Source organism: Myripristis murdjan, chromosome 11 (genome assembly GCF_902150065.1).
Source record: "Myripristis murdjan chromosome 11, fMyrMur1.1, whole genome shotgun sequence".
In the NCBI taxonomy this organism is placed as follows: domain Eukaryota; kingdom Metazoa; phylum Chordata; class Actinopteri; order Holocentriformes; family Holocentridae; genus Myripristis; species Myripristis murdjan.
The window spans coordinates 19,671,916-19,683,700 of NC_043990.1; the positions used below are offsets into that span (position 1 = coordinate 19,671,916).

The 11,785-nt window shown below is 46.7% G+C and overlaps 1 protein-coding gene across 1 annotated transcript; it reads right to left on the reverse strand.

The window, feature by feature from the left end:
• Positions 1-868: 868 nt before the first annotated feature.
• On the reverse strand, positions 869-8,891 carry sp4 (sp4 transcription factor). The gene is made up of 7 exons (XM_030064267.1): positions 8,325-8,891; positions 7,954-8,024; positions 6,531-6,875; positions 5,218-6,430; positions 4,767-4,965; positions 2,729-2,928; positions 869-2,210 (listed from the first exon to the last, which is right to left on the reverse strand). Exons 1-7 carry the CDS (start codon positions 8,329-8,331, stop codon positions 1,939-1,941), a joined length of 2,307 nt encoding a protein of 768 aa, XP_029920127.1. The 5' UTR covers positions 8,332-8,891; the 3' UTR covers positions 869-1,938.
• Between the last annotated feature and the right edge of the window lie 2,894 nt (positions 8,892-11,785).

Consider the following 11,785-nt stretch of genomic DNA (forward strand, 5'->3'; position numbering starts at 1 on the left):
ATTCTGTTGCCTGGTTTCACATTTTAGAAGAGAAAGAATAGTCTTACATCAGTACAAGTGGCAGATTAATGGCCATAACACTTGGACAAAAATAACTGAATCAAATTGATGACTCAAAACACAATTTGCAAACTCGGAACTGAGTCATTCCAAAAAAGAAAAATCATTAATGTTGAATCGCTGATTTAACACAATGATGATGATGATCCACAGCGTACAGATGATGCCAGGAATCCATGCTGTGTACATTTCTGACGGTTTCAGCTCAAATGAATACTCATCCAGTCTCAGTGTACTGGGGGTGCTGAGAGACAGGGAAGATCGCAGCAGACTGGAAACCTCACCAAATCACACAGACCCTATCTCTTCCTCTATATTTTGGGTGAACTGCTCCTTTAAGGCAGTGGCGGTACACCAGGAAGGCTTACAGCTGTGGTGGCGGGGGGAGGCACGGCCGGAGCACCAAAAGCAAAACACAACATCGTTAACAGTGCTACCATCGAACAGACCTGCCCTGCACCGCCCACATACCATCCAGTGGTCGTTCATATGATGTTCGTGTTGCTCTTTGCAAAACAGACAGGTGTGTTCAGGTGATAGCACTGCCCTCACATGTTTTCCCTTATCTTAGAGTGAACTGGCTTGTTTTAGAATCAGAGAAAACTTCCCTCGGCAATGTAAACATGGTTTCACTAGGATTGTCGTTATAGTATTGCTTTCACTACACAAACTAAGTTGTAGAAAGCTAGATTGTTTCTCTCTATAGAAACCTTTTTTTTTTTTTTCTAATGGCCACTGTGCCTCAATAGGAATGCATCATTTTATAAATCTTTTTATATGTGCTTTTTTTCTACACTTCTTCTTCTTCTTTTTTTTCTTTTAGAATTATCCCCTCTTTTCTTTCTTAAATAACAGTTTATCTGTTGACTGGTCTCAAAGAAAACATCAACACCTGAATCTGATCCGAGGACTGAACCTGAACCTTGAACTGCTCCAATTAGTCTGATCCGCTCAACTGACAGCGAGGGAATACAAACACACTCTCACACACACACGCTCAGTCTCATATTACCAGGGGTGCAAAGTCATGAGGGCTGAAAAATGGGACCAGGATGTGAACCCCGCTCTCAGGTGTGGTGCACATGCCAAGCACAAAAGCCAGGAACTTTTTTTTTTTTTTAACAATTCAGAAGGCATTGCCCCACCCCTCCTTCCACAATGCGCGCGCACACACACACACACACACACACACACACTCTTTCAAAATCTCATTGAATCTAAATCACACAAATCAAACAACTGACCTATACTGGATTCGAAAGGGTGATTTTCACCAAAAGGTAACAAGGTTGCACCCCTGATTATATGCACACACACACACAGGCACACACACCTTCCCCACACTGCCCCTGCTCCGTCACCTGTCTGCAGCATTCCTGCATCATAATTGACCATCAGCGCCGTCCAAAACTGTACCAAACAGGAACACAACTTTGTGCATAGAGATAGATTCTGTTCCACTTAAAGAAATGTCTCTTCATGTTGGTTGATTTTAGATCCAGCAGGTTCCCCGTCTTGTGCTAATCCAAGTACTACTTACATTCCAATCCCCCTCCCGCATGGAATTATTATAGATCTCGCTTCATTTCATAAATGCCAAACTAATCTTTCATAAGCTTAGGCTAGATTTTTGTTGTTATTATATGTTAGTTTTTTGTTTTTTTTTAGATTGTGACGTTTATATTTTTCGGTTTCTGTTCATCACATGATCTTGTCTCTTATGAGTCCATGTTCATGAGAGAACGACAAAACTCTTTAAATGATGGTTACATAAAAAAAAAAAAGAAAAAAAAAAAAACAGCCACCACCACTGTCACCGAACAGACCTCCAAAGAAACAGGAAGCCAGCCTTCTGCAAAAAAAACAGGAATTGGTTGCCTATTCAAACTCCTCCTCTTCCTCCTCCTCTTCCTCCAGGTGATTGGAGGTGGTGGGCGTAGCCGGGTCAGAGTCACGGGAGAGGGTTGCCACGGTGACGATCCGAGGGGAGGCACCCAGACCTTCTTGGACGTCTTCCTCCATGTCGTCGGTGGTGATGATTGCCACTGAGGCTCCGCCCTTCTTGTTCTGGTGGGTCTTGATGTGCTTGGAGAGGTGGTCGCTTCGCATGAACCGCTTGGAGCATTCAGGACACTCGAAACGCTTCTCTCCTGCAGGGCCACAGAGACGAGAGGAGGAGAGGCACAGAGAGACGAAAAGGAAGAGATGAAGTGTGAGTGCACAAGAAGTCATGAGAACTCTGCAGTGTACGACATAGGGAACACAGAAAGGACCTCAGTGGGCGCTGTCTGGGAGATCAGGAAACCCAGTTACTGATAAATGTGAAATATATGACATCTGGGCAAGTGATGTAAGATTACAGAGAGATGTGAAAATGTGACTGTGCCTGGAAGAGAGCGAGCCACGCATCAAGGCTCAGTCCTCAATGCAGTGGCCCAGGTTTGACTCTGAGCCAAGCCCTTTGCTGCATGTCACTGTCTCTCTCTCTCCAGCCTGTCGCTTCCCCTCAGAGAAATTGTGACAGTAGAGAGAGACAGCACAGGCATGAACTCTGTGTCTTTCATACTGCTGAGAGGACTGAGTCACACACTTAGAAAGTTGTTGTCTTCCAATATGGCCACCAGAGGGCGAACTGCATCACCTGACAGCCATCTGTAAGAGTCCCTACCTGTGTGTGTTCTCCGGTGTCTCTGCAGCTCGTCGCTCCTGGTGAACCTCTTGCCACAGAAGATCCAGTTACAGACGAAGGGCCTCTCCCCAGTGTGCCAGCGCAGGTGTGCCCTCAGGTGGGACGTCTTCCCATAGACCTTCCCACAGCCCTCCATGTGGCAAATGTGCTGCTTCTTCTTGGAGGGGTCTCCACTGTTCCTACAACACACACTCTGGTCAGGTGTCATGTAATAAGTACATAACTGTATCACACTAATCAGAGAGGGACATTAGTTACTTATGTACACACACCCAGACACACACACATACACACACACACCAACTTTAGGTGACTATGTTAACCTCTGTTTTGCAGTGAAAAGTGATAGTTCCCCATATAGTGGTATTTTCTGGTCGATGTGACTGTAACATATCCACCAGGTTTGGTTCAATAAATGCCTCCCTGTTGCAACAGCAGCTTCACTAAGAGTGGATTTCTTCACAATGAAGTAGATATAGACCAGAAAAAATTTTGATTTATCATTGCTCAAAATCATTTTTGAGCAGTAATACAAAGCTAAAAAATTGTTTTGAAGTATGCACAGCAACCCACGCTTGTTGAGGTTTCACTTTCAGCGCTCTTTTAGGGAAGCTGGTTACCAAAATGGCCAAACTGTTTTCTGCCATAGCACTGCCTCTGTATCACCTGAATATGGCTGAATATGGAACTGGAGTGTCACTGCGTGGTGACACATTGGCAGTGCTAAGGCAGAAAATAGTTCTGCCATTTCAGCAACCAGCTGGCTAATGAATACGTCTATTTCATTAATTTTGGAGCAGTGCTGGTGAAGCTCCAGGACAGAGAATTATTTGATGGACCCAACTTACAAACTGGATGTATCACAAATGCCTGGAGGAGCAAACACCATTATATGGGTAAGAATCCAAACTATCAATTTAAAGTTGGAATAATTCATTCATTGACTAATCTAGCAGGTTTCTGATAATTCATTATTTTGGGACAATATGTTTGGCCCATTAAAGTGTTGTGTTTTGGATTGTGAGGGGTTGGATCTCTGACCTGAAGACAGAATTTGCACTGTTTTGTCCCACCAGAACACAATGAATGACCATAAGTATGTTTCAGGGAAAATCTTACAAATGGACTGTTTGGTTTGCAAATCATGGACTGGGCTATGAGTAACTGTGGATTTTGCAATAACAAAAAGAATCATGATCATTCCTGAGGCGGATAAGCTTTATCATCTGCTTTGGTGACAGCTGTGGGGCTAAGTGAGAACTTTAGGTGGGTTGAAAAAGCAAACACTCTATTCTTTTATCACAAAATGACTTTTTGACTTCCAAAACCCAGTCTCCTTGGTAACCACTACAACACCCTTACATGCACGTTATTAAAGCTGTACTATGCAGCTCTGAAAGTTGGTGGCTGCGAATGACAGCATAATGTTGCGGGAAATTTGAGATTTAATACCTAGAAATCATAATGTATGATTTTTACCTCTCCATAACGTGTCAGTAAACTGCACATAGCATGCTAATGTATATTGACTGGGGCCATCTGTGACGATTTTTGTCAAAGGAGGGCAAAGATATGCAAGGCAAAACATCTACTGCTGCTATTTAGGAGACAGTTTGTGTTTTGCTCATATGGTTTGATTCATCACTTGCTGTGGGCGAGGAACAGCGCATAACACCAGAATTTCATTTGGGTAAACAGGGCAAATCTATGGAGTATCAATTAGGAGATGGGAGCCCTAGTTTGTGCTTTAGCGTGATAAGATGGGTACATTTTTACATGATAAAATCTTGCCTTGTGCAGCTTTTAACAAATAACAAGAAATGCCATATGTATTTGTATACAATTTAACAAATAAAAAGACCAGAAATATATTTTAATTGATTTTTTGGTTTGATTTTCTTATATATATCTTTCACTACAAAAAAAATAATCTAATGCAAAACCAATAAACAATAATCCCTTAGGTCTCTCCTGGTGCATTTATGTACAATGTGCAGCATTTCTAGTGTATTCCTACCTTCCCTCTCCATCCCTGCAGTTAGGGCAGGAGCAGGCGACACGACGAAGCCTTTTGTTTGGTGGTCCTTCCTGGTCCGAGGAACTCTGGACAGAGCCCAGTGGGTCTGGACTCATTGATGAGCCTGGTGCCACGTTTCCCACGGTGACTGTCACCGGAGATGACTGAACTTTTACCCCCTCCTGACCCTGTGGTTGACCTGTTGGACAGTTGAGAATAATCAGCTGTGTGATCTAATTTTGAATGTGGAGGATTTTTTTTTTCATTTTGAAATGGTGGTAGGAACAGGGGAGTCAGTCGTGCATCAAATTTTCTCTGAGCCACAAGTCAATAGCTATTAATTCCCTCACTGCTCATGCAAATTGTTCTAACCACATTTCTGCCAAGGTAATGGATTCCACACACATATTGTTCACTACTCACTGTTCACACATTACTGACTTGCCCTTACCCTGTAGACCAGTGATGGTGAGGGGCACACCCTGCACCTGGACCCCCGTGGTACCCAGCCCTGCAATGCTGACTGTCTGCACCCCAGACCCTGGGTTGATCTGAGCTGCGCTCAGCGTCAAGGGAGCTCCACCAAGGGAGACCAGCCCTCCACTCCCCACTGCCGTCCCGCCGGCCACCGGGGCCAACGTTAACTGCTGGGGCATGGCCGCCCCAAGACCGCCCTGTAGGGAGACTCCTCCAGGTAGCTGCAGCGTCTGCCAGGTGATCTGCCCCGAGGGGGAAAGAGTGGGGGTGCGGATGAGGACCTGGGCTGGGTTCTGGAAGGCCTGGATGGGCTGCAGGGTCTGTCCTGGGGCAAGCTGCAGGGTTTGGATGTGCTGGGCCTGCTGCTGGCCCTGGGCCTGGCCCTGAGTTTGAGCCTGGGGCTGCAGCTGGATCTGCTGCACCACCTGGTGCCCCACTTGGCCAACAATGACCTGTTGGATGGTCCCTGCTGGATCTGTCTGGTTCTGTAGCCCATTGGCCTGGTTCTGGCTCTGAGAGTCCGCCTCGCTGCTCTGGGCCTGGCTGTCAACTGCCCCTGCCTCTGATCCAGCAGAAACCACTTGTGTCCCATCAGATACGCCGTCACTCCCAGCAATAGTGGTTGTGGTACCACTTGACCCTGTAACAGGAGCAGCTCCCGACACCGCTGTTGTCACCAGCTGGTTGCCATTGGCAACAGAGAATGTGCCATCAGCTGACTGGATAAGCTGCACAGCCCCTCCCCCTCCAACGTTATTGATCACAGGCAAAGCCAGAGTCATGCCTCCAAGGTTTATGGGTACTGTGGTCATAACGGGAGTCTGGGAGCCCTGCAGGGTCTGCAGCTGCAGAGGGAAGGACTGAGCGGGGCGGATCTGCAGCGGGACGCTCTGATTGGCTGAGCTGGTCAGGATGGTCTGCTGGTTCGCTGGTTGGAGGATGGCCTGCGTCTGGCCCGGACTCTGCGTCTGGATAAGTTGCACCTGCTCTGGCAGCCCCCCGATGGAGGCTGTCTGGGCTGGGCTGATGTGGATCTGCTGGCCATCTGCAGTCTGCAGGTGGGGAATAACCTGGTACTGGACCCCGCCCCCTGCGCTGGGCAGGTTTTGCACCTGGATAATCTGGAACTGCTGCTGCTGCTGCTGCTGATTGGCTGCTATGCTGTTGGACCCACCTACCGGCTTCACCTGCGGGACAGGAGAGAAACAATAACATTGAGAGGACAGATTGATGGCTAGATTACCAAAAACATCTGCTCAGACCTGCTGTTTCTTCCACTGGCTTCACCTTGCGTCCGCCGGGCGAGCTGTCATTGGCCACAGTCGTGGCCACCGTTACAGGCTGATTGGTGTTTTCTTTGGCCATAGTAGGCGCCGCTGTAATGATCTGCCAGCCGTTCCCTGTGAACTGAGCCGGGACCAGCTCCAGCTGCTGGGGCACCAGGGCCTGACCCCCAGCTGTGTCCACCACTATCTGACCCTGGAGCTGACCTGCCTGGAGCTGGATCTGACCCGCTTGGACCTGGATCTGCTGGGCCCCCGCCTGAGCCTGAGCCCCCTCCACTCCCCCCTGCCCTCCAATCTTACTGCAGGTGGCTGCTAGGAGAGCCAACGGAGAGGGCTGGGAGGAATCCTGGAGGAGAAACAGGAGGAGAGGGAGCAGAGTAGGGAGGGAGAGAGGTAAAGAAATAGATAAAGTGAAAGAAGGGTGAGGGGGGACAGGAAAGAAGGGTCAGAGTAAGAGATAGACAGAATTGCACACAGACATCACATGTGCATACATAAATAGAGAGTAAGACATGCAAGTGGAAAAAGCCAGAGGGGAGGGATGGGTATCCATGGGTCACATTATGCAAACACGCATACACACAATGAACATTTTAAACCAGGAAGAGAAAGAGAGAGATGGGTGGGGAGACAGAGAGAAAAAAAAACACAAAAAGCAGAGACAGAGAGAGTCAAAGCGAAAGAGAGAGAGAGAGAGAGAGAGAGAGAGAGAGAGAGAGAGAGAGAGAGAGAGAGAGAGAGAGAGAGAGAGAGAGAGAGAGAGAGAGCTGTCAGTGGAAGTGGGCGGTATTACAGGAAGCGAGTGGGTGGGCGTGTGAGAACCACATTTCTCTTTTCTCAGAACACTGGAAGAAAATGCCTCCTCTCTCGCTCTCCTCCCTTTCAAAGGAACTAGGTCGCAGGCAAATATTTAATGCCATACACCTCTCAACAGTGTGTGTAAAGAGAGCTTGGATTTCAGAACAAGTACAATGCCATAGAAAATATCATTGCAGCAATGCTTGTCATACACATTTAACAACAAAAGATGCACTTAGAAACAACTGCCAGGCTGAAAATAATCTCTGAGGTATATGCAACCTTTGAAACACAGCCGAAAATAGAAATACTATTGTTGTGTAACAACATACCAGAGCTGCAGGCCTTTAAAATAAATCCATATGCGGAAGCAAATCATTTTTGACCCTAATTCAAGCAGACAATTCAAAGTACAGTAGTTGAAGTGTGACAGCCGTATAAGCCTATTCATGAGGCTCTGGGCTGGCTCTCAGCAGGGCTGCACAGAAGCAGGAAGTGGAATCCACCAGAGAAACGCCCCCAGTGCTGTCTGGCTGGCTGGGAGGGAGGGAGGGAGGGAGTACATTTTTGGCCTACAGGCAGAAGAACAACTATAATGAAGTCTTTTTTTCCCTTTCTTTTCATACCTGTGATCCAGAACTTTTCCCCTTTTTAGATGCTTTCCCTCCTTCAGTTCCCGATGATTCCTTCTTCGAGTCTGCAAGGGGGATGAAAACACACTGTTACTGCCAGAATAGTCACAGTAGTAATTTCATCACATGTACATGTCTGAATAACACTGACACTAAGTCTCAGGCTGAGGTATGGTCATCCGGGCACTCTAAAGTGGCCCAAATAATATCAGATCTAGTGCAGATATAACACAACAAAGGTGATCAATAATGGCAGAGCAATAAGGAGTAACCTCATCATCAATATCAAAGGGGCTTGGAGCCTCCTATCTGTCAGACAGTGAGCGGGAGAGAGGGGTGGAGACGGAGAGGGGGAGGGTACCTACCACTCATAACGCATTAATATACCGAGAGAGAGAGGGTGTAGTTCACGGTAGAAGGCCGGCCGGGTACAGAGACGGAGGACGGCCTATATTTTCGGCGCTGGGCCGTGGCGGATCTGCCCGTTTTGACGAAACCACCCACCGGCCAGGAAGGGCGGTGCCAAGCGCAGGCACAATCAGGCAGCAAAATAACGGAAATAACGGGAAACTTCGTATCCGTCCGCGGCCCGTCGGCCCCTCGCAGCCCGTCGCGTATCCCTTTTACTGGATGGAGAGTCCATAAACAAGCAAATTTTCGCTTCGTAGAATTATATCCACGGCGGAGTTGGCAATGTGTGACCGTAGAGGCCCACCCACTTCCATTTAAGCATCAGGACAACACCCTCTCCGCTGCTCGGCTTGTCGCCACCGTTTCTCTCGCCGCATGAGCGAGGGACGCCGCGTCGCCTTCCGTCATGCACAGAAAACAAACCGTCACCAGTGTCTGTATTTTACGCCTATTCCGTTTTTATTCTTGCACAATTGATTTAGGGAGATACGGGTAGATAGCTGTGGCTTTTGTGGGCGGACGCGCTCCTCCCACATATTCAGATTGGATGGCAGTTCTCGGCGTGCGAGGGTCGAGATGGGAGTTGTATTTTGGTGAAGCCTCGCCTTCTCGAACGGGATTGGGCAGACGGGACTACAACTCCCATGATGCCCGTGCGCGTCAGTCGGTTAGAGCGGTGCGAGCGAGTAGTCATGTTGGTGTGAGAGGAAGAGGGAAGGGCGGTGACTTTTGTGTTGTGGGGGTTGGGCGATGGGGACGGGAGGTGTGTGTTCCCTCTCCCGCTGCACACTGAGGGTCACCCGGTCCGACAAACAAGATAAGACCGTGCAACTGGACAGAAGGGCGTCCAGGGTGCATCATGCATTAGCTGGAGGGACACCACATTTGAATTGGTTTTGTGCATGATTTATGCAAAGAGAAACTATTTCTACAAAGTCACTCGGGACATGGAACAAGGCTCCCCTCCAGGCTACTTTTGTTTTCACTTATCATGCATAGTTTCACTTGGCACCAGAGCTTCTGTCAGGTTGGAGATTTTGGTAGCAAATGATGCCATAACTTCACCAGAAGTGAATTCACACGAGGACATATCAGCCTACCTGTTGTCCACAACACAAATTATTATGTTCTGCTTAAAGTGGTCCATACACATGTAGACCAGCTCAGTAGTGATTACCTTTACGTTAACTGGATGTGTACCCATGGCTTTACTCTTTTAATATTTTAAGTTTAGTTTTTTATTTCATTGGTGAGTGATGGATATTTATGTAATAAGTCATAATTTTTGGCTGGTCACTTGAGAAGCTTTCGAAATGTGCATCAGTTATATGGGCCACTTTAGTAAAGACTTAAAATGAATATCCTTCCACACCTAAAAACAAACAAAAAAACAGTTATATCTATGCATCTGTATTGCACTGAATATTATGCAGGCCAGTGTGAAATGGTTGAACCATGGACTTTTTCATGCAGGGTTTGATAGGAGAGGGGAGGATAATTTAGAAAAGTTATGTGTTTCTGAAGCAGCAGTTGCAGAGAAGTTCCTGGCAATGTGTAACAGACTGGAACAGAAGTAACGTCTCCCACACAGCAAAACCAAAGCTCCTCCAGTCGGCTAGAGGGAAATGATGTGTTAAATTCATCCTGGCAAGCAGAGCTGCTAAGGCCTACATGAGCTCAGGCAGGTCTGCTCCCTTACGAAGAAAACCGTCCTGAGTCAGGAGTGACATCAAACAACTGGAGTAAAAGCTCTGGTGTGCCAAGTGAGAAACCAAACATCATTAGCAAGCGACCCAGTGAGGATGTCCCCCAGGAAACGAGGGACGTATTTAGGCCTGTAGCCTGTCAGACAGGACAATAATTTGCCACAGGGGTGCATGTTCACCGACGAATCTGAACCCAGTGCTGTTGGTACTGAGCCAGAACATTGCTGGACGTTGTTCAGTACGGATGCCAGTTCCAGTATTTTCATCGCGAATCGACACTGTATTTTTGTGATCGCTCAAAGCACGTTTCAGCATATGATGGAGTAAGATATATTTGTGCCATTTGCTTGTCTAAACAGCATCAGACTACGTTTGGTTGGTTTCTTTACTCAAAATGCTCTCAAGCCAGTTGGAAATTAGACATTCCAGTGTAGGATTTTGACATTTTGCAACTTTCTGATACATTTTAATCATGGCAATAATATGTGTAATGTTTTTTATCCTACTTCATTATGGGATTATGATGAACCTCCTCCTGTACAGACATGATGAGTCCACTATTTGCTCTTTCTCCATCATAGTCCTAAATGTAACCCATTAACAGCTCAGACTGAATTGACCACAGACAACATGAAAATGTTGCTGCTATATCAAATAGACCTAATACACTTTCTGCTCCTGTGGTTTCCCTGGCTCTTTTTTTCATGGGAGCAAACTGCTAGTAACCTAAGCATGTTTTGACAACTGAACTACACGCACACACACACCTGGGGTGTCCCAGAAGCACACACACACACACACACACACACACACACACGCTCTATAATTACTGCGGAAGCCAAATGCCTCGGTCCCGCCCCCTGGGCCGCTCAGCAGGGTCGTTGCTAGGCAACGGCAGCCTGGTCTGAAAAGGGGGTGTTGTCTCTGTGTGTGCGAGAGTATGTATGGCAGTGGTGATGGAAGGGGGGTGTGGTAGAGAGAAGACTATAGTCAATTACAGAAAACTGTGAGTGTAATGCTTGGCAGAAAAGCTCTGCTCCAGCACTCTGCTTCATTGTCTGTTTGAGTCGAGACTTCACCCCAAACAATATCACCCTCTGGGAAGTTACAGCTGATCTTGGCTGATCTTATAAATGGGAAAAGAGCTTAAACAAGCCTATAAATCGAATATAAACATAGTTTTTAGAGGGGAAAAAAACAGAAGTATATTAATATTTATTGGTAACATTATAACAATCTCACAATGTGTAGAGTGAGAGAGAGAGAGCTGGTTATTGAACTTGTGTTGCAGCCGTCACCACTAGAGAGCACCATATACCACGGTGCCTCTGTCTCAGTCCAGCCTTCATGGCACCTCACCACCCAGCCACAGCCTTACCTGTACCTCACCACACCTTTCAAAAAGACAGGAACCAGTCTTAAAATTAATATTTCTAAATCATGTCAAAGCTAATTATCAAAACTAAATCCTTTCTTTTTTGAGGAACTAACAGATAAACCAAAGCACTCATTGTTGACATTCCCTCTTTCAGTCCAAAATCACAGCCTCTTGGCATGCTGAGTTGACTTTGCGGTTTTGCTGTGCTATTCAGTTAAATGCACATTATAGTGGAAGAGCACTCATAACAAAGTGCATAACTCCATTTCTGAGACAGAGAAGTAGGCTATACATTTGGATGTTTTTCCACCTTTAAGAGCGCAGTTATGTT

Coding starts and splice junctions, on each gene's coding strand:
- sp4 (XM_030064267.1), bottom strand. Junction 2,929..4,766: donor TGCAGGGATGGAGAGGGAAG/GTAGGAATACAC, acceptor TGTGTGTTGTAG/GAACAGTGGAGACCCCTCCA. Junction 2,211..2,728: donor ACACCGGAGAACACACACAG/GTAGGGACTCTT, acceptor GTGGCCCTGCAG/GAGAGAAGCGTTTCGAGTGT.